Below are 23,465 nucleotides of genomic sequence, written 5' to 3'. Positions count from 1 at the left end.
CTGACCCACAGGTGTGATGATGGGTACCATAGCCTGGCCTGGTTTTGGGTCCTCCTTGCTTTGGTTCTTGTGCTCACTTACAGGAACTGTGTTATGACAGAGGAGTTCCCCAATTCCTTTATCAGGTCACTTCCCAGTGGCAGACCTCAGGCCCAGCCTGACTTAGTCCACCTCCTGTCATGGCAGGAACAGTGCAACTGATCTACACCTATTCCAGTTCTTACTGATAGGTGGTGCAGCCCAGCCACACCTGGTCCATGCCCCAACACAGTTCTCACATGGTTCATTGGGAGCTGAACCTAGCCCAGCCCATCCTATACTTACCCTGGCTCTCATGAGCACCAGTGAATTCTGGAGTCCAGCCCAGTCTGGCATGCCCAAGATCCATTCGACACCCATCTGAGGGACACTGCAGTCATGTTCAGACCAGACAGCAGACCCTGTTCTGGACCTCGTACTTACCAGTGGGAACCACAATCCAGATGGTGTGTCCCCTTAGCTCCCAAACCAGGCTTGTTCCCAACCCTAGATCTTGCACATGCCAGTGGTTGTTCTGACCCAGCTCAGAATAGCCCTTCCCCCATCTTGACCTTTGTCATCAAATGCTGCAGCATGACCTGTCCCTCTCTCCCACTAGTTCCAACTCTCACTGGTGGGTGCTGCAGTTTAGCCCTGCCTAGTTTGTTCTCATCCTTTACTCATTAAAACTGATAGGTGTTTGCCTAGCCTGGCATGACCTGCATTCTAGCCTGGCTCCTGCACATGCCAATGTGCTAAGGTTTGGCCAAACCCTGCCTGGTCTGCCCTACTCTAGAACCAACCCACAACTGGCCACCACTGGAACCACCTTGCCCGACCTGACCAACACTGAGGTCTGAACCACATGCTCATCAGCAGGCTGCTTCCCTGCCCCCTCTGTGGCTCAGGACCCCAGTTTCCACTGTGCATGCAGGCCAAGCAACCCAGGCTGGTGGCCCCAGCCATTCCCTGTCCCCTTTGGGGCTCAAAGACCCAACTTCCACTGCACACATGGGCCAAATGATCCAGGCTATCAGACCCTGGTCTTTCCATGTCCCCTCAGATGTGGTGTCTTAATTGCCACTCTCACCATGAGGGAGTTAGTCACTGCCCCACCTTTTTAGCCAGGAGAGCTAAAAAAATTTGTGGAAAATTCATATGATGAGAAACCTATATGTGAATTTCCAAGTTTATATAAAAAGTAAGTGTATTTTAATTAATGAACTTAAAAAGATTTATTAATTTTTTTATTGTGAAGTCAGATTTGCAGAGAGAAGGAGAGACAGAGGGAAAGATCTTGCTTCTGCTGGTTTATTCCCAAGCAGCCACAACAGGCAGAGCTGAGCTGATCAGAAGCTAGGAGCCAGGAGCTTCTGGGTCTCTCACGTGGATGCAGGGTCCCTCTCAGCTTTATGCTATTCTCTACTGCTTTCCCAGGCCACAAGCAGGGAGCTGGATGGGAAGTGGAGCTGCTAGGATACGAACTAGCACCTGTTTAGGATCCTGGCACATGCAAGGCGAGAACTTTAATTACTAGGGTACTGTGTCAGGCCCAATTGATGAACTTTCTTTTTTTTATTTATTTGTTATTTTTAATTCATTAATTATATTGTATTATGTGACACAGTTTCATAGATACTTGGATTCTCCCCACCCCTCTCCAAACCCTCCCCCAACTGATGAACTTTCAAAAAAATTTAAAGTGTTTTGGACCTACACTGAGCAAATGTTCTAGTGTTCTTTCTTTTTTTAGGGATCTTTCCAACCAAGAGTGGATTAGGGGACCTTTTCTGTCACATCCTCATCAGCATATGTTGTTGATTTCTGTATGTAGGCCATTCTCAATAGGGAAGGAGGAAGAAAGAGGAAGGGATGAACCTCTATGCTTAGAAAGTTCTATCATGGACAATAATACATCAGAAAATTAGTAAACAGGAGTTCTAACTTTTTAAAAAAGATTTATTTATTTTATTACAAAGTCAGATATACAGAGAGGAGGAGAGACAGAGAGGAAGATCTTGCATCCGATGATTCACTCCCCAAGTGAGCCACAACGGGCCGGTGCGCGCTAATCCGAACCGGGAACCAGGAACCTCTTCCAGGTCTCCCACGCGGGTGCAGGGTCCCAAAGCTTTGGGCCGTCCTCGACTGCTTTCCCAGGCCACAAGTAGGGAGCTGGATGGGAAGTGGAGCTGCCAGGATTAGAACCGGCGCCCATATGGGATCCCAGGACATTCAACGCGAGGACTTTAGCCGCTAGGCCACGCCACCGGGCCCAGGAGTTCTAACTTTTATTTTCAAAGTTAGAATTACAGAGGAGAGAAAATATATGTATATAATACATATTTGTATGTTGTATATATAAATAATATATAATATATAGTACACATATATGATATATATAATATGTTGCATGCTATTTAATGTCATCATTTATCATATATATATGTATAAGAGAAAGAGGCAGAGAGAGAAAGATTTTCCATTTGGTGGTTCACTTCTGGAATGGTCACAGCTGTTGGGTGGGACCAGATAAAGTCAGGAGCTTCATTCATTCTCCCACGTGGTTGGCAGGGGTCATAACACTTGGGCCTTCTTTTGCTGCTTTTCTAGGCCATTATTAGTGAGCTGATTTGAAAGCAGAGCAGCCCACAAGTGATACCAGCCTTGCAGGTGGTGGTTTTACTTGCTGTGTCACAGTACCAGACCCCTAACATGATCTATATGTGATTTTTTAAAGAAAAAGATTTATTTATTTATTTAATTGTAAATGCGGGTTTACAGAGAGTAGAAGACATATAGAGATAGATCTTCCATCTGTTGGTTTATTCCCCAAGTTGCTGCGATAGCTGGAGCTGAGCTGATCCAAATCCAGGAGCCTCCTCTGGATCTCCCACATGGTGCAGCATCCCGAGGCTTTGGACCATCCTCTACTGCTTTTCCAGGCTATAGGCAGGGAACTGGATTGGAAGTGAAGCAGCTGGGACATGAACCAAAGCCCATATGGGATCCTGGTTCATGCAAGGTGAGGATTTAGCCACTGAGTCTTTGCACTGGGCCTTATATATGTGATATTTATGACAAGCTATTTAGTCTGTAATGTGAGCTACTTTAGTTTATGAAGACCCCAGTGACTTTTGGTGTTGGCATCTTGCTGTATAGCCTACTCAAACTTGAACCAGGAAGGGATGCTAAATGTTTGTTGTACAAAAGCAAAATGAGAAATGTAACCTCAGGATCAAAGTGTGGGTCCTGGGCTTGGCTTTGTCTATTGAAATCTGGCTTCTTGGACCTAATCAGTTTCATTCTCCCACCACAGATTGTTTGAAGGTCGGAAGCCTGTGTTGGCCATCACTGATCCAGAAATGATAAAAACAGTGCTGGTGAAAGAATGTTACTCTGTCTTCACAAACCGACGGGTCAGTATTGAATTTTTTAAAAAACAAGTTTATGTACTTAACCTTTCACAAATTTGCTTATCACAGTGATAATATCTTGCATATCTATAAAAATGGGATATTTCTGTAATGACAGGAAAAGAACAAAAAGCTTATTCAGATTTCATGAAGTTTTATGTGCTTTCTCTACCTCTCCCTTTCTCTCTGTGTTTGTGTGTATGTATGTATGTAGCCAAGGACATGGATCACATGTGTAGATTTCAACAACCAGCACAAACAACCTATGGAAATCTTGTCTCATCAAAAGACTCCCTCTTATTATTCAGTTTGAATTGCAATGTATGTCTTGTCTCTTCCTTATAGCAGATTCCTTATTAGAATTTGTACTTTTTATTTGAAGAGGCCATGGTTGGTTTTATCATTTATAGGTTGTGCCTTTGTTGCCAAGATTGAACTTTCTTTGCGTAACCCTCCTTTGTTGTATGATTTTGTGATTACCTTAAACCTGTAATTTATTTTGATTTAATTCCTGTGTAATGTATGGCGTTCATGTCACTGTTCATCTTTTGCCCATATATTTGGACTGCTCATATGTTTCAACATCTCCTTCCCTCTTTTTGTCCCTTCATTGTATTGCTTTTTCACCAGTGTTAGAAATTCATTGGAACTGAGGCTGTGGGTCTAGGTTTCATTACCTGTTCTGTTCAATTGATCAATGTGCCTAACACCCAATAATACCACACTATCTTGTTTGTGGTAGGTTTATAATAAGCATAATATCATGTGAAGTGAATTTCCCCACTTCATTTTACTTTTCATGACTGGAATAGCTGTTCTTTATTTTAATTTCTCCACAAAGCTTTGGAATGATTCATTTATATTTAAAGATCAATCTTGCTTAGATTTGGATGGGAATTGAATTAAAGCTACAGATGAACTTTGTCAGAATTTGCATCCTTGTTGTCTTGAGTCTTCCAGTTGATGAACACAGCATGGCTCTTCATTGTGTTTTCTTGGCAAATTTTTGTGATTTTCAGCATATACATTCTATCTGTATATTGTTTTAAAACTTCTTTATTATTATTATTACTATTATTATTGCCTTATGATACAGTTACATACACCATGGGATTTTCTTTACCACCTCCACAAGTCCCTTCACCCATACTGAATTTCCCTATTTTATTAATATAGTACAGTTCTTCATAAACAGTCATATGTCCATCATTGCAGGCATGCATAATGGCAGAGAGTCCAGCAATATATTGTCAGGATATAGGAAACAGTTTCATTGGGAGTCAATCCATGATCTAGAAGTAGAAATTCATGTTGCATTGTAGCTTCACATCTGCATATGATAGTCTCCATTACACAGTTACTATACATCCCCTTAAATGAAAAGCCACAATACAAAATCAGCAACAGGAAGAAAATAGAAATTAACAATGCCATGAAGTTAAATAACATGCTACTAGACATGATAGTCTCCATTACGCAGCTACTGTACATTCCCTTAAATGAAAAGCCATAGTACAAAATCAACAATAGAAAGAAAAATAGAAATTAACAATGCCATGAGGTTAAATAACATGCTACTAGACATTATAATCTCCATTATACAGTTACTGTACATCCCCTTAAATGAAAAGCCACAGTACAAAATCAACAGCAGGAAGGATGAAAGAAATAAAAAATGCCATGAAGTTAAATAACATGCTACTGAATGCCTAATGTGTCACTGAAGCAATGAAGAGAATCATGAACCCTCTTGAAGAAAATAATGCTACTGTGTGATCTATGAGTTGTTGAAGAATTTAGTCAGAAGAAAGTGTTTTAAAGAGATGAAACAAACAAACAAAAAAGCATCAAAATCTGTGAGATATAGTTTCCACTGATCTTTGTTGGTGAGATGTATCTGCCCCAATCCCAACCCCCATAAGCAACAAATAGATGGGCTTTGTTATTTTAATCCAGTCTACTGATCTATGATGTTTGATTGAGGAGTTTAAGCCATTTACATTGAGGGTTAATGGGAATGGGTGGTAATTTGGTCCTGTTCTTTTAGCAATGGGTTGTTCATTGATTTAGTCTTCTGCTGTCCGTTTGCTGGGATGTTCTTCACATTTGCCTTTGGTTTAGGTGGGTGCTATTCCTTTTCTCTGTCCTGAGAACATCTGTAAGTATCATTTGTAGGGCAGGTTTGGAGGAGGCAAATTCTTTTAACTTTTCTTTACTGTGGAAGAATTTTATTTCATTTTCCAAGACAAAGGAAAGCTTTGCTGGGTATGTTATCCTGGGCTGACAATTTTTTTGCCTTGAGAATCTGGACTATGTCACTCCATTCTCTTCTGGCCTGTAGCGTTTCCTGTGAGAGGTTTCCTGTGAATTTAATTGGCATTCCCTTATAAGTCAATTGACTTTTTTTTATGTGCACATTTAAGGATCTTATGTTCAATTGAAGAGTGCTTGACTTTCATGTGTCGTGCAGAAGATTGCTTTTGGTCAAGCCTGTTGGGAGTTCTGTGCCCCTCCTGGATGTTGTTTCCCAATTCTTTCTTAGAGTAGGGAAAATTTCCCTTATTATTTCATCGAACACACTTTTAACCCCACCTTCTCTTTCTGTACCTTCTGGGAGTCCCATAACTCTTTTGTTGGGCCTTTTAGTGTCTTTCATTTCTTGAATACTTGTTTTAGCTTGATCCAGCTCTGGTTCCAGCTTTTTGTTTGTTTCTCCTTGGTGACAGAAATATCTTTCAGTTCTGGGATTCTTTCTTCTGGTTGCTTCATTGTACTTTGGAGACTCTCCACTGTACTTTTAATTTGCTCCGTGGTATTCTTCATTTCTGATATATCAGCTTTCATTTGATTCATTTTCTATGTGACATATTCCTTAAATTGTTTGAACTCCTGATCATGTGCTTCTCATTGTTGATAAGAAGCTTTATAATGAGTGATTTGGATTCTGTATGTGCCATTTTCTTGATGTCTTCCTCAGTTAACTCTGAGGTTGGCCAAGGGTCTTGCTCCATTGCAGAGGAGTCCTCAGCAATGTTCATTGTGCCTCTGTGTCTTCTTTTGCTCTTGGTCCTGTGTCTGTCAGTCTCCAGGTGCCTCTCTGCTTTCTTTTTGTCCTCTTCTATTTCCTGTTGTCCTCTCTACTTCACACTGGCTTAATGTTTCTCTGTCTGTTTAAACATGTCTTGCTCTACTTCACTGTCTTTTATGTTAACATTTTCTAAAATGTGTGTTCTATTTTTTTCTTCATGCTTAGAACCTGAGTTCTTTTTCAGTTTTTCATATAACATAATATGCATTTTTATAACTACAGATATTCCACTCTGCTGTATAGCCCTAAATGAATTATTTCTCAGTGTTTTTGTGCCTGTCATCCAGCTTTCCTCTATATTTTTCTCCAGTCCTTCAGAGCCTGCAGTAATCCCTGCTTTATGTTCAGACTGACTTTCTAAAAACTTGCACACATGAGAGAGAATTTTGTTGTTGGCTTAATTTAATGTGGCTTAACATAATGGTACCTTCTGTACCATTTATTTTTTTTAAAGATTTATTTATTTTATTATAAAGTCAGATATACAGAGAGGAGGAGAGACAGAGATGAAGATCTTCCGTCCTATGATTCACTCCCCAAGTGAACCACCACGGCCGGTGCTGCGCAGAACCAAAGCCGGGAACCAGGAACTTCTTCCGGGTCTCCCACACGGGTGCAGGGTCCCCAGGCTTTGGGCTGTCCTCGACTGCTTTCCCAGGCCACAAGCAGAGAGCTGGATGGGAAGTGGAGCAGTGGGATTAAAACCGGTGCCCATATGGGATCCTGGCGTGTTCAAGGCGAGGAATATAGCCGCTAGGCCACGCTGCTGGGCCTGAGTACCACTAATTTTGTTGCAAATAACCAGGCTTGATTTTGATTCATGGCTGTATTCATTGTTACTTATGGCTGCATTCCATTTTGAATATATAGTACATCATCTTTATTCAAAGTGAGGGACACTTTGTTGGATCTTGCCTATTGCGAATAATGCTGTTATAAACTTCACAGTTATTTTGTTGATGCAATGATTTCAGTTCTTTGGACATTGAACAGGCGCTTAGTTTTTTGAGGAATGTTATCCCTTTTATCGTTTTCTCATTGTATGTGTTTGTGGGTGAGTGTATGTAAAGAGAGATTGAGTGTATATAAACAGGATTGGCTAGACTAAGGAGATAGTTTTCCCAGGATATCTGGCTGTCACCAACCCTTTGCTGTTTTGCACTTTTCTGAGGATGTTCTATGTTTTTGTTTCTGTTCTTCTCTTGGAAGAACAATTTTCTTATGTGAACCATTGATTTTTAAAAAGTTATTATTTTATTTTCATAATCTTACATAGTTGAGATGGCACAAAGAGTCAAGGGCTACAGGAAAGTGGGTAAGACCATTGTTTCCACATTCTCTCTCTTTTTTTCCTGTATCTGTGTTAAGGAGGGAGATAAAACAGAAGCCCTACCCAACCTTCTACCAATCCCAGGGTCCCTGATATGGGGCATGCTCTGAGGGCACTACTCAAATCTCATTTACTCAAGCGAGGCTAGGCATATGGGATAATATTTATTGAAAGCATAACATTGGGTGTGCCAGCTTGTATACCATCACTAACATTTTAAAAATGACTAATGCCTTTTTAATAGTTGTTTACAATGCTGATGATTTCCTAATCTTATGTAGGACAAAATGTCTTATGTTTGGGTTTTAGCCTTTTGGACCAGTGGGATTTATGAAAAAGGCCATCTTCATATCTGAGGATGAAGAATGGAAGAGACTTCGAACGTTGCTTTCTCCTACTTTCACTAGTGGAAAACTCAAGGAGGTAATGAAATAGTGGATATTTATTAGAAACTTAAATGAATGTGGGGACAGGTAGAAAGTTACATCCTAGTTCATTTTGAAGGAGAAAATTCATTGGGTTTTTGTATCCTCCAAATTGTCTTTTGATTTTATGACCTAGAGGAGACATTACATTCATTAAAATGACTTCTGCTTTGATAATCATGTTCTGATTTTTTTACTTTTATTTTTATTTTATTTTTTTTTATTCATTGATTACATCATATTATGTGATACAGTTTCATTGGAACTGGGAATCACCCCACCCCTCCCCCGCCCTCCCCCCATGTGGAATATTCCACCTTGTTGCATATCCACTGATCAAGTACAGTTGAGATTCCCTCTTTGCGAGCATAAACTAAACATAGAGTCCAACATCTTATAGTCCAGTCTAGTTCCTCAGCTTCCTGGGGAGACCCTGTCCGGTGCGAGGGCAGAACCATCAGATTATCAACCCGATCAATTAAAGGCTCCAACATACCCTCAGCAACAATTAACTTCGTTGTGTAACTAATAGTTGTAGTATTGAGTAACCAATATGTTAAAAACAATTGCAATTTCTTTTTTTAAATTAACTTTTAATAATCTTACTTAGTTGATTAGGGAACAAAGTGTCAAGGGCTATAGGGTGAAAGTTGGTAATACCATTGTTTCCACATCAATATCATTTTACCCTGTATCTGGGGTCAGGGAAAAAAAACAAAGGGAAAAGCCCCACCCAACCTCCCACCCAACCCAGATCCCCAACGGGAGGCGCACTCTGAGGGTCCTGCTCATACAGTTTTGATAGTTCATCAGTTCTGGATTGCTGCCAATCTCTCAGTTCCAATCACAATGAATCCTATTCAGAATCCACTGGCTGACAGTCTCTTCATGGCTGGGGTTCTAAGATCAGCAGTTCAGTTGGAGGGATCTCCAAAGAAACTTCATCTGAGATGATCCCAGGCCTGATTCTTGTGCGAGTTTGCTAGTACAGAGTCCGACACCGTCCGTCACACCAATCAACTTATGCTCATGCTGGTCGTTGGAATTGCTGGGTTCGTTCTGTTTCCAGCCCTGTCTTCCTCATGAACCAACGGGTGTTGTAGTCCAGTTCGATCCTGCCCACTTCATACTCTGTCCTCACGCAAACCGATTGGAGCTGCAGCCTGGTTGGGGCGACTCCCCATAACCCCCACCAGTTCTGCCCCCTACCCTGGTTCCCATGTTTGCCAGTACGCACTGCAGGCTTGTCAAGTCTGTCCCACATCCTGTTTAGCTCTCGCACGTGTCGATGGGCATTGAAGCCCATCTCAACCCAACCAACCTACTATCCAGCCCACACACCTACTGGCAGATGCCCTTCTGTACAGCCACCCCTGCCCCTGTCCTTGAGTTCGTGCTGTCCAATGAGAGTGGTAGCCCCGAAGGAGGTGCCCACTATTTCCCTTCTAGGCCACACTCACTCCCAGATTATGCACTCTCCAGGTAGTTCTGGCATTTGACTTGACAGAATTAGCTCCAAGTGCCAGCCTCTGCCAGCTAGTACTGTGGCTAGCCCAACCAACCCTCACCCACTCTAGTTTTTGCTTGCACCAGTTGGAACAGTCAGCCCACTGTGGCCCTTCCCTTATCTAGCCCACATGAGGCCCACAGGTGTAACAGCCCTGCCTATTCTGATCTGCCCCCATCCCGACTCACGCTTTCCCATGGAAGTAGTTGTCCAGCAGGGGAGCCCACATTTCCCTGTCAGCTTTGCCTCTTCCCCCTGATTATCACATGTGCTGTTTGGGCGCTGCAACCACATCCGGTACGGCTCATCTCACCTTGGCATTCCACAATGTGTACTAGTATGTGTCGCAACCGAACCTGGCTCGACCCACACTCTGTTCTGGCGCTCGGACTCACCAGCGGGTGATGTGAACAGGTTCAGCCTGGTCTGCCGCCAATCCATGCCATGTGTATACCAGTGGGATAATTTCCATAGCCTGTTCGGGGCTGTTTCCTATTGTGCTTCTTGCACTTACCTGCAGGGACTGTGTCCTGCCAGAGGAGTGGCCCAGGCTCCTCTATCAGAAACTCTCCCAGTGCCAGGTTTCGCGCATACCAGTGGGTCCATGAGCCAGTCCTGTTCAGTTCACCTCCTGTCCTAGCAGGAACAGTGGTGTTTCCTGACTGTTCTTCAACCCAATCTGGTTCTTACTGTTGGATGTTTCAACCCAGCCATGGCTCTTCCATACCCCCATACAGCTTACACATGGTTCAGTAAGAGCTGAGACCTAGCCTAGTCTGTCATACATTTCCCCTGGTCCTGCAGAGCACCAGATGGTGTTGGGGTCAAATTGCAATATCTTAACCGTCTTCTGTGATCATCTCATTGTCAATTCAGTTTTAGTTTATACACAACATATAACATAATATACATAAAATAGCATGTTTTACATAACATCATATCATCTTAAATTAACGCAAACATGTGGTATCTGACCTTTTGGGATTGGCTCATTTCCCTTAGCATTATGGTTTCCAGTTTGGCCCATTTGGCCACAAAGAACTGCATTTTGTTTTGTTTAATAGCTGAGTAGTATTCCATGGAGTAGATGAACCATAGCTTTCTTATCCAGTCTTCTGCTGATGGGCATTTCGGTTGCTTCCATGTTTTTGCAATTACTGATTGTGCTGCTATGAGCATAGGGGTGCATGTTGGCTTCTCATAAAACAGGTGTTTTGGGTATATTCCTAGGAGTGCTATTGATGGATCAAATGGTTTGCAGATTTCCAGTTGTTTGAATGTTCTCCATACTGATTGCCATAGAGGCTGTACCAACCTGCAGCCCCAGCAGCAGTGGAGTAGGGTTCCCTTTTCCCCACAACCTTGCCAACAAGTGTTGTTGGTGCTTTTATTCATGTGGGCCAGTCTTACTGGTGTTAGGTGGTACCTCATTGATGTTTTAATTTGGATTTCCCTTATTGCCAGGGAACTTGAGCATTTTTTCATATGTTTATTTGCCATTTGGATTTGTTCTTTTGTGAAGTGTTTGCCCATTTCCCGTGCCCATTTCTTGAGTGGCTTGTTTGTTTTGGTATTTTGGTTGTTTTGTAGTTCTTTGTATATTCTGGAAATTAGCCCTCTATCACCTATGTCGTGTGCGAAGGTCTTCTCCCATTCTGTGGGTTGCTTTTTTACTTTGTTGATTGTTTCTCTAGCTGTACAGAAGCTTCTTAGTTTGATGAGGTCCCATTTGTTTATTCTGGTTTTGATTGCTAATGCTTTTGGAGTCCTTTTTAGGAAGTCGGGACCTACCCCTAGATCTTGTAGAGTATTTCCAACATTTTCTTCCAAAAGTTTCTGGACATTTTCTTCCAAAAGTTTCTGGATGTAGGTTTAGATCTTTTATCCATTTAGATTTGATCTTAGTGTATGGTGAGAGATGTGGGTCTATCATTTTGTTTCTGTATGCTATCAACCAGTTGTCCCAACAGCATTTATTGAAGAGACCTTCCCATTTGCCTGGATTGTCATTTGTCTTTTTGTCAAAGATTAATTGACTGTATTTGTGTGGGTTCCCTTCTGGTGTTTCTATTCTGCTCCATTGATCTTCTTCTCTATTTTTTTTGCCAGTACCAGGCTGTTTTGATAACCACTGCCCTATAGTATGTGCAGAGGTCCGGAACTGTGATTCCCCCTGCTAACTTCCTGTTCTTGAGAATGGTTCTAGCTATTTGTGGTTTTTTGTGTTTCCAGATGAACCTTTGCTGATTATTTTAAAAACAGATTTACTTATTATTATTTGGAGAGAGAAGGAAAGGCACAGAGAGAGAGAGAGAGAGGAAAGGAAAGGAGAGAGGCTGGCAAACATATCCAAAGCCAGGAGCCAGGTGCTTCTTTTGGGTCTCCCAGGGAGGGTGCAGGGTCCCAATGACTTGGGCCATCTTATGCTACTTTCCAAGGCTATAAGCAGGGAGCTGAATGGGAAATGGAGCATCCAGAACATGAACTGGTGATGGCAGTGCCTGAAGTTAGAGGGCTAGGCTGTTGGGTCATTGCACTGCCCCTAATCCGTGTTCTTCTTACTTGAGTCTCTGCCTTAAACTGTGCATTAGTGGTCTATATATATACAGAAACATGATGTCACTTCTCCATGAATTCAGAAAGCATAATCTTATGTTATTTGAATTTCTATATTTCTCTATGACTGGTAATATGCGTTTGTGCTTAGATGATTCCCATCATTGCCCAGTATGGAGATGTGTTGGTGAAAAACCTGAGACAGGAAGCAGAGAAAGGCAAACCTGTAGACTTGAAAAAGTAAGTATGAATGTAGTTGCAGGGGTTCTGAGCTCTTTCAGTGTGTGCCATGGAGCTGAAATTTTTCTTCTGGAGTCACTATAGTGAGCATACAAAAGCAGGTGCATGCTGTTAGATCTCCAGTGAGTCATCCAAAAAGGGGGCAATTGAAACTTGAAGACATGGAAGTTGGGAACAGAAGGGACCTTATTTGAATAGAGTACATAATAGTTACCTGCTTGATTTCACCTTAGCTATTTGGGATACAAAATCCATAGGTAGAAAGAAGAAACATGATTGTACCAGATTTGTTTGTAGATGGTATGGAATGGGTCTGGAGAAGTAGGGGAAGCATTTTGTACTTATTGGGAGACAGGGGGTAGGGCATAAGAGTCCAATGTGTATGTAGGAACAATTGAAATGGCTTCCTGGTTTTGCTGAGGATACTAGAAAAATGTGAAATGTTGAAATATTTCTGTTGCTTCTGATTTCTTGAGTCTCTGAAGAGAAAAAGGCCCAGTAAAGACCATGGGCAGGTCAATAAAATAATTCATCATCTAACTGGGCTACTTATTTGATTATTCATACTAATTTGAAGGGAAGAGAGAAAGAGAAATATTCCATCTCCTGATCCTAAATGCCTGCAACAATGTAGGCTGCGCTAAGCTGAAGCGAAGAGCTGGGACTCAATTCACATATCTTCTCTTAAGTGGAAGGGGTTGAGGATTTGACCATTATTACTAGGATATGCGTTCACAAGAAGTTGGAACTGTTGCTGGAGTTGATATTTGGCCTGAATACTCAGACATGGAATGATGCTTCCAAAACAACATCCTAACTGCTGTGCTATTCTCTCTCTAGCCTCCCATCTGGGCTCATTTTGAATTCTTCAGGAACAACCTGTGTAAAGTTAGACTGTCCTGGGCAAGCAGGGGACACTTGTTCACATAGTTATGAATTATTCTGAATAAATATTGGAGGATATGTGTTACTATATTTAGCAAGTGTTATCCTTGGGCTTATATTTTACAGATATAAAGGGCAACCTTAGATCCTGGAGATGGGAAAGAAGGGATCTTTTAGGAGTTTTGACAATGGAGAAGAAGGGATGATGTTCCTGCCATTCAGAGCAGGTGTTGCTATTCTGTAATGTACTGAAGATAAGTCATCTCTGTACATAGTCCCTAGGATGTGGTAAACCTAGGTGAATGGCACTCTCTTCAGTCCCCTGGAAGAGTGAATTGTGTTACCTTGTCCTGTTGAAGCCCAGGGCTTCCACACCAGGTACATCCACATACATGACACAGTTGTAATTTGTTCAATTATGGGTGTGTAACTCTTCATTTCCTGATCTGCTTGAGCTGAGATGTGTATCTTAAGTTTCCCAGAGTCCTAACACCCCTAGAACAAAGACAACTGCATTGTATACCCATAGTAAGTGTGTGAATGTGAGTGATGGAAACATTGGCCACTCTGATAAAGGTGCTGTCTATTTATTTATTTGAAAGGCAGAAAGAGAGAAGTGAGAACCAAGAGGGAGAGGTATAGAGGAGAGAGAGTGGAGAGGAGCTATCTTGCATTTGCTGGTTCAATAGAGTATGCCATGCTGAAGCCAAGGATCTGGAAGTCTAACTCCAGGTCCCACATGGGTGCCAGGGGACTAAGTTGTTAAACTACCATCTTCTACGTCCCAGGATGCATTAGCAGGATACTATATGAGAAGTTGTGTAGGTTGGACTTGAACCAGCACTCTGAGTGGTGATGTGGGCTTACCAGACTTAACCAACTGAACCACACTGCCTGCCTCAGGAGGTGGTCCAGGGACTGTGTGGCTGTCTACCTTTTGTGTGTGATATGTGCTTTCCCAGCACTTCCTGCTGCATGTGTAGCTGAATAATGGCAAGTAGGTGCTGGTTTTAATTGCCCTGGTGTCTCTCTCTCCTCAGAATCTTTGGGGCATACAGCATGGATGTGATCACTGGCACATCATTTGGAGTGAACATTGATTCCCTTAGAAACCCACAGGATCCCTTTGTGAAAAATGTCAGCAGGCTATTAAAATTTAATTTCTTTGATCCTTTTCTTCTCTCAATAAGTAAGTAGTGTACTATTTCATCTATTTTTAAAAAGTGCCTTTTAGATCTGATTCATAAAGCTTGTACTGCACCCATTTAAATAGTACATTTACGCTATCATAATTGCCAGTTTTAGAACTTTTTTGTCAATTTAATAATCCTATTCTTTCTTTCACTATTCCTACTCCCCCCCATTTTCACTAATCTTCCTTTCTATCTCCATGGATTGACTATTATTTACTCTTTATATAAATGGAATAATAGGTGTCCACTTGTGACTGGCATCTTTCACTTGTTGTTAGACTGTGAATGTTGATTTATGTGTCATGATGTATTTTGTAATTATGGTAAAGAATCTTGTCATATAGCATTCAATGTTTATTAATCTTTTCGTTAGCTGTTGGACATTTGAATTGATTCCATATTTTGTTTACTGAAAGCCGTATGCATTCTATGAGCAGTCATGCACATATTTCTCCTTGAATATGTGTTTCAATCTTTTTAGGTGTATGCTTGGTAGTAGAATTGTTGGTAGTAATTCTGTGTTTAATTCATTCAATAACTTTCAAATAGTTTATCACAATTACTATAATTCTATTTTCCAATCTGGAGTGTGTAAGGTGTGTAAGGTTCCAACTTTTTCACTTGCTTGTCAGTGCTTGATTTTTTCATCTTTTTGATCATAGTCTCTCTAGTGAATAGAAGTAGTAACCCATGGCAGTTTTGATCATCCTCAACTTGATAACTAAATCATATTATAATTAAATTACATTTACCATTTTCACGCCTCTGTAGATAAAAATTCACTTAAAAGATACGGTGACATTATTCCATCTAAGTATTGAATATAAATCATTTTGATGATAAGCCATTGACATTTTTTAAAATCTGAGATGGAAATATATCAAGATTAATATGCCAAATTTGTTACAAATTTTATAAAATCTGGATTTCACAAATAAAATTCTATTCTAATTTTAACAACAACAAAAGATATATGCTTTGTAAAAACTTTATCATACTTTTGTATTTTAAAAAACTGTCCTGATAGTTTCCTTTTAGGTACAAATGTTTAATTTATGGCAATGTACAATTTGTCTATTTTCCTTTTTCTGGTTCTAATTTGAGTATTAAGTATATGAATCCCTTGTTAAATCTGAGGTCATGAAATTAATCCTCTTGACTTTTCTGTTTGAGTTGCGTAGTTTTAGGTCTGTAGTGTAATACTTTGATAGTTTTTGAGATAGGTTTGTTTTTCCTCTCCACTGAAACCTTTAGTAAAAGGCAAAAGATTTATATGATCTTGAGATAGGTTTTTTTTTTTAAAGATTTATTTTTATTTATTTGAAAGACACAGAGAGAGAGAAAAAGATCCTCCATCTGCTAATTCACTCTCCACGTGGCCTCAGCAGCCAAGGATGAGCCAGGCTGAAGCCAAGGAGCTTCTTCCAGGTTTCCCACATGGGTTACAGGATCCCAAACACTTGGATTGCATCTTTCTCATGATGTATTTGTCTAATGTTATTTTTAGTGTAATATCTGTCTCATAGATTCAACTTAGAAGCATCTATTTTTCTTTGGTGTTTTGCCAATATGTGTGAAGAAGTAGTATCAGTTATCTTTCATACTTGATGGAAATCACCGTTCAATTCATCCAGAACTGTGATTTTCATTGTAGACAGATTTTGATATTTTTGTGTTCTATACATATTGTCTACTCCCGTCTGTTTCAATTCTGTAATTTGTCTATAGGATTTGCTCATTTTATTTACTTTATGAAAATTTTCTAATAACTATGTTGTTAGTAGATTCCCTTTATAATTCTTTTTATTTCTGAAGTTGATGTAATTACCTGTAATTCATTTCTGATGATAGTCATTTGTCAGGTGTCTTTATTTGTTCATCTGAGTAGCTAAAAGCTTGCCATTTTGTTGATATTTAGAAAAAAAGCATTTTATTTTATCTATTTTTCTCTGTCATATATTGTATGTTTCATTAATTTCCACTTTGGTCTTTACTCTTTTTTCATTTTAGTTTGCTCCTAATTATTTGTGTGTTAGCATGTAAAGTTGGATTTTTGATTGGAAACTTCTAAAAAATTGAGACATTTATAACAATATATTTCCTTCTAAGCAGTGCTTTCACTATGTCTTACAAAAATATGCTTTGAGGTTTGCCATAAATGACTTCAGTTTTATTGATTGCAAAGTGTTTGTATTTATCCTTTTAATTTCTGCTTTGATCCATTGGTGATTCAGGAGAATTGACTGTTTTCCACATATTTGTGATCTTGCTGTTTGCTTTCTGTTACTGATTATAGTTTCATTTTGTTACTGATTATAGTTTCATTTTCATTCATTCATAGAATGCATTTTGAAGTAGACAGTTATTAATACAGCAACAAAGTGTTTTAGTTTATCCAAAGAGAATATAGTCCAATAAATAAAAGGTAGACAAGTCAGGGAATTTCATCCATCCCTATTGTCATTTCAAAGATGCAGAAAAGGGCATTGGTTGCTCTGTTCAAGCCATTGGCCTGGAAGTCTAAGGAAAAAGTGCTGAAGGAATCCTTCTTGGTTGAGAACCACTCTTCTGACTGAGAAATGATAATTGTGTCACATAATTTTGTTTTTTTTTTAAAGATTTATTCATTTTATTACAGCCAGATATACACAGAGGAGGAGAGACAGAGAGGAGATCTTCCGTCCGATGATTCACTCCCCAAGTGAGCTGCAACGGGCCGATGTGCGCCGATCCGATGCCGGGAACCTGGAACCTCTTCCGGGTCTCCCACGCGGGTGCAGTGTCCCAATGCATTGGGCCGTCCTCAACTGCTTTCCCAGGCCACAAGCAGGGAGCTGGATGGGAAGTGGAGCTGCCGGGATTAGAACCGGCACCCATATGGGATCCTGGGGCTTTCAAGGCGAGGAATTTAGCCGCTAGGCCACGCCGCCGGGCCCTTTGTTTTTTTTTTTTAATTATGATTTCTTTATTTCCTTTCTCCTGTAGCTCTCTTTCCATTCCTTACCCCAGTTTTTGAGGCATTACATGTCAGTATATTCCCAAAAGAGGTTACTGATTTTTTGAAAATGTCTGTAGAAAGGATAAAGGAAGATCGTCTGAAAGACAAGCAGAAGGTAAATGTGATTGTTGCTTGCATTTGGATGTTTTGTTTTTGCTGGGGTTTTGGGCTATAAACATAGGATTTTAATATTTCTCTATGCATTTGTTGATGGTAGAGAGTTTAGGTTTATAAAGGAAAGTTTTTTTTTTTTTAACACTTTGGGATATGAATAAGGTGTGGTTTGGGGTAGGTAATATGACAATAAGTCAGGACATTTACAGTGTAGCAATAGGTAGACAACTAGTATTTTGAAGAATACTATTGAGGTAGGAACTTTATCATTTCCCTCCCACTGAATAAGTTGTCAAGGTTTAAAAATAAGGGTTTAGAAACCATTTACTGAAACTGTGGTTTCCCCAGAGCTTAGCTTTTTAAAGAATCATCTTCATCTCACGTGTCTTATTTTACATAAGATACTGTGAAAGGTCCCATTAGTCTACCTGATGGGAGAGTGTCTATGTTGTATTTGCAAACCTCATGGCTTGTTTGGGTCAGTGGTCTTCTCTGGGCATTGAGGCTGTAAACTGGCTAACTGGACATTGTTTTTGTGTGGTCTGGAGTTCTGTACAGGGATGTTTGCACGTTGGTAAACAGGACCAGATACCTGGGTGTCAATGAATTTAGTATGTCTGTTTTTTTGACGTGAAATACTTGAAAATTTACACCTGAACATTGGTAAGGATCTGTGGGAGTTTAATCTGTGCAGTTATTGAGTAAGAGCCAAGGGAGAACAGAAAGGACTTGCTGACCAAGCGTGACAGTAGAAGGAGCAGAGGCTTCTTTTGCTGGGAAGCTGTGTTCAAAAGCCAGAAAAACTCAGGATTAGAAAGCAAGTGGACAGTGTGGCTGGATTTTCCTTGGGGAAATGCCTCTAAGACGTACAGATGGGTAGTTTTGTTCACTGGTGACTCAGGCAACTCCAGTGAGACTTGGACTTGAGAGGGGACTTCTGAGAAAGCCGGTGCAATGGTGTACTTCTAACATAGGGTTATCTTGTCTTTGACATTTCTGTTTCAGCACCGAGCAGATTTTCTGCAACTGATGATTAACTCCCAGAATTCCGAAGAAATCAATTCCTACAAAGGTAATTATGAATGGATGGGAAGTTCTGAGGCACGGTTTGTTCCTAAACATACATGACATTTTTGAGGCAGATGAGCATTTCTGCCGGCCTGCAGAGATGCATGTTCAGATGTTATCAGTGGAGGTCAGAGTGAATTCTCCCAGCCTGTGGCATGAGCACGAGGTGAACCATGCATTTCATTCTGGAAAACCAGTGAATGGCTGGTGGATCACAGTTGTTGGTAGAACAGAGGTGGATCCCCAGTCACATACAGATCCCTGAATCCGAGTGTCTACCTGGAAATGTTCATCTAGATGTGGAACTTGTCCGGAGCTCTTGTATTAACTGGGACTGCTTGGTGGAAGTGTGCTCTGTGGCCTAATAGCCTGTGAAATTCCATTTTTCTGTTTGTAATACACATGCACCCTGTGGGAGAAACCTTGGAGAGTTTGTTTGCAGTTTCTCCTCAACCTCCACCTGCTAGTTTCATCGTGCACTGATGGCTCTCAAGTGAAACCACGATCACTCACTGGATGTGAAATGACTTCCTACTCATCATTTTTGGGAACTGGAAGTGATTATTGCTACTGAGGTGTCTGCTTTCTAGATTATTCCTGTAATCAAAACAAGGAAAATTAAATTTATCTATACAGAGCTAGAAATAAAATACTTCCAAATGTATGATATTTAATGGTGTCAATAGGTCTTTATTTTCTCCATCTTCTCATGTCTCATTTTTCTCAAACACCTCCTCCCCAGTTCATATCCTTTTTCTTTGATGTAGATTTTCTGATGATGGTCATTTTTCAGCCTACTAGTATTTTGCCGACCCTTTGGCAAAATTATGAAGCACTTAACAATTGGCTTAGATAGTAGGATGGACTGATTCCAGTACATCTGTGTAAATCTATCAATGTCTACATTCCTTCTCACTCATATTTTGTTAAGATGGCCTATAATTTAAATTTTTCTTATTATATTTTGAGGGAGGGATGGAGAGAGAGAAAGAGAAGAGAGACAGAGTGAGTATGCACTTTTCAAATACCAATTCAGTCCCCAGATACTCACATTGCCCACAGATGAATCAGGATGCCAGGATCCAGAAACTGAATCCGTGTCTTCTACATGGTGGAGGAAACCCAATTATTTGATTCATGGCCAGTGTAGTCCAGGGTCTGAATTAGCAGAGAACTTGAATTGAGGCTGGAAATGTGACTTGGAAACAAGCATTTTGCAATTGGATTTGAATCCCATAGGCATCTTAACCAATATGTTAACCAGTATATTCACTTCTCTGTCATTTACCTTAACATGGCTTTCTTTGATAAAGAAAATACTCTATAGTTTCAGTGTTCAGTATATTAATCACCAGACATATGCAGCATGCATATTTGGCATACAGCAGTGCAAGTAAACAAAGTTTTAGATTGCATTCTTTTTCTTATTATTAATTACATTGCATTATGTGACATAGTTTCATAGGCTCTAGGATTCCCCCCACCCCTTGCCAAACCCTTCCCCCATGGGGGATTCCTCCACCTTGTTGCAATATTATAGTTCAAATTCTTAATGAAAATTTGAAAGTGGACAACATAGTTAAAGGTGACTGTGACAAACTAGAGATGTGTGGTTTGAGTTTCTAGTCCATTTTCATTACAGTATCAACAGGTTTATGTTAACATGGAGAAAGCATTTTGAAGTTATTCACAATTATATCATAGAAATTGTCAGTGGTAAACCAGGACTCTGTAGACATTTTTCACATTAATCTCATATGTTTTAGAACATAATTTGTTTAGTTAGGGTAGGTATGTTTATTTCAGTGTTGTAGATACCTAAATGTCATAATCAGAGTTGATCAAACAGATAATTTTTTCAGATTTTAGATTCTTTCAGAATTAAAATTTAGAGAGATGCCAGCTCATAACCACAAGGGCTGGATTGGGAACATGAGGAAAGGAACTACAGGGAGCACGCACTTGAGAGGAGGGCATTCAGGCCATGATTTTGCAGGCGTTGTTGTATCCCATCTTTCAGTATCTCATGCTGACCCATGATTTTCTATTGATACATTCCATTACCAGCTATTTTACTGCTCCTCAACTGACTAGGATGAATCTCTGATCCTTTTCTTTCTCTGAATTTCTTTACAATCTGATATTGTGGTCTTTAAGCTCTGCCTCAGATCTTGTCATACTTGATGCCTTTCAAAAGTATAACCCATGCTTCTCAAGTCAGGTTGTGCATACTAGGTTCTCATGTTGCATGAAAAGTGAGAATTTGATTTTATGCTCCTAGGGTAGAGTTTGGACATGTGCAGTTCTTTGCTTAACGATTTATTTATTTATTTATTTATTTACTTATTTGTTTATTTAAGAGCTACAGAAAGATGTAGAGACAGACCTTCCTTTTTTCTATCTGTATAGTCGACATTAGTGTGAATACCACACATTGTTTGGTTCTGAATTTTCAGTTTTTTTCTTCTGGGTATTTTGAAGGTTTATGTGAACTTTTTGTTCCTTTTCTTATTTATTTACTTGAAATACAGAGTTAGAGAGTGAGAGAACAAGAGTGAAAGTGTGTGCTCTGTCATCTGCTGGTTCACAGACCAAATGACTGCAACAGCTGGGGCTGGTTTAGGCAGAAGCCAGGAGGCTGGAACTCTATCCAAGACTCCCGCTTGGGTGTATGGGCCTAAGTCCTTGGGTCTCTTTTGCTGCTTTTCCAGGTGCTTTAGCTTAGCTTTGAATAGGAAGTGGAGCACCTGGACTTGAATCCATCATTTGTATGGAATGCTGGTATCGTAGATCACAGCTTACCTCATCAAGTACAAACATTTATCCTTAGGTGGAATTTATTCCTCTACTGGTTTGATTCATACTCATCAACTTTACTTAACATGTGTTTCTTCTCTTTTTAGCTCTGAGTGATATAGAGCTTGTAGCCCAGTCAATTATCATTCTTTTTGCTGGCTATGAGACCACTAGCAGTACGCTCTCCTTTATTATGTACCTTTTGGCCATTCATCCTGATGTCCAGCAGAAGCTACAGGAGGAGATTGATGCAGCTTTGCCCAGTAAGGTGAGTGGGTAATACAAACGGCAGGGACACTGGCAGAGAGAGTGTCTTGATAGAAAACCTCCACAGCACTGTGCACGGGAATGGTTGTAAATGTGTGGCCTGGATACTTTCACTGACAAATTTAGAAAAAAAAACTGAAGAAGAAAACACATGAAGAAACAAAATGATGAATGCTACTCACTGAATTGTAAGACCTTTGTAAATCGGTGTTGGTCCTGGATGTCTGTGCCAAGTCAAAAACACCTGCAAAACCATGGTGGCACCTATAGGGAGTCCCTGTTGCTCAGGTTTGTGGTCATTAGCTCTGCTTCAAGTGGCTGGACTTGGTCTGTTCTAGCTGTTGGCTGAGTGGGCCTGGCCTGGGGAGGCCGACTGTGCTCTGCTTCCTGCACATCTCATCCTCCAGTCACACCACCAGTGGTAAAGGAGAAAAGAGATGACTCAGGGTCTCTGGCTCTTGAGTCAAACTCAGTCTCTCCAAGATAACACCAAGCGATAGGCTCATATTATGTAACCTCATGTCTGGGTTTGTGGCTGTTTGGTGGCAAGGTAAATAGGGTCTTCTTCCGAGTTTGCAGCTGACAGCTGAAGCTATACCTGAGAGACATTCTATCAACAGTGAATTGAGCTGGAGGGGGTTCCTATCTTGTTTTTGTTCTTGAACTTGTTCTTTCCATCAAAACTGAAATTGTTGCCATGTTAACATCATTTTAAGCTCTTTTTTGGTAAGTGTAGGATAGAAATAGTCCAAGTTCTCATTTGTGCAATTAAAACAAAAAACGATTTACTCAATTACCTACTTAGTTACTTATTCACTTATTTTGAATGTTAGAGCTAGAGAGAATGAGGCAGATACATATGCTGGTTTGCTTCCCGAGTGGTCGTTATGGCCAGTGCAGTGCCAAGCCAAGCCAAGCCAAGCCAAGCCAAGCCAGACATCAGGAGCTGCTTCTGGACTCTCAGTAGCTTATAGGAACTGAAACTATTGGTACATGTTCATTCTTCTTTTTTTTTTTTACTTCAGTTTTTCGTGATACAGTTCTTTAGCCTCAGGGATTTCCCTTTCCATCCTCCCTGTGCCCCATTGTTTCTCCTGTAGCAATGGTATAGTCCTTCAGAAACAGCCCATCATTTTTCAGTGTATCATAAAATTGTGGGTATAGACAATGGTAGAAAGTCAAGCATCCTATTGTCAAGATACATTTAACAGTTTCATTGGGATTCCACTGTTTATTCAGAAGTACAGATGCATACTGCTATGTATCTTCATTTCACAGTGTACTTGCTTCCATTACACAGTTCCTCTAGATAAATATATGTATATACATATTTACATATACATATATGTTGATCTTGTATTTTGCATGAAGGCTGCCTTATATTAGAGGGAGCATGTGATACTTGTCTTTGTGGAATTGACTTATTTCACTGAGCACAATGGTCTCTAGTTGGAACCATTTGGTTGTAACTGGTAGAATTTCATTCTTTTTAGTGGCTGAATAATATCCTATGGAGCAGATGTACCACAGTTTCTTTAACCACTTTTCTTTTCATGGGCATCTG

General features: G+C 40.3%; 2 protein-coding genes across 2 annotated transcripts in view; both read left to right on the top strand.

Annotated features, from left to right (window-relative positions):
- Positions 1 to 23,465, top strand: part of LOC101531236 (cytochrome P450 3A6) — a 330,285-nt gene that overhangs the window by 150,706 nt on the left and 156,114 nt on the right. The gene's annotated exons all lie outside the window — the stretch shown is intronic.
- LOC131483217 (cytochrome P450 3A6-like) overlaps positions 1 to 23,465 on the top strand; it is an 84,315-nt gene that overhangs the window by 46,591 nt on the left and 14,259 nt on the right. The window contains exons 4-10 of the mRNA XM_058680729.1: positions 3,338 to 3,437; positions 8,162 to 8,275; positions 12,492 to 12,580; positions 14,506 to 14,654; positions 17,644 to 17,771; positions 18,776 to 18,842; positions 21,742 to 21,902. Of these exons, the coding sequence (XP_058536712.1) occupies positions 3,338 to 3,437; positions 8,162 to 8,275; positions 12,492 to 12,580; positions 14,506 to 14,654; positions 17,644 to 17,771; positions 18,776 to 18,842; positions 21,742 to 21,902 (808 nt within the window). The remainder of the gene's footprint in view (positions 1 to 3,337; positions 3,438 to 8,161; positions 8,276 to 12,491; positions 12,581 to 14,505; positions 14,655 to 17,643; positions 17,772 to 18,775; positions 18,843 to 21,741; positions 21,903 to 23,465) is intronic.

Source organism: Ochotona princeps, chromosome 24 (assembly GCF_030435755.1).
Source record: "Ochotona princeps isolate mOchPri1 chromosome 24, mOchPri1.hap1, whole genome shotgun sequence".
In the NCBI taxonomy this organism is placed as follows: domain Eukaryota; kingdom Metazoa; phylum Chordata; class Mammalia; order Lagomorpha; family Ochotonidae; genus Ochotona; species Ochotona princeps.
The sequence above is the reverse complement of the archived record's forward strand: the minus strand, read 5'-3'. Positions and strand labels throughout refer to the sequence as shown.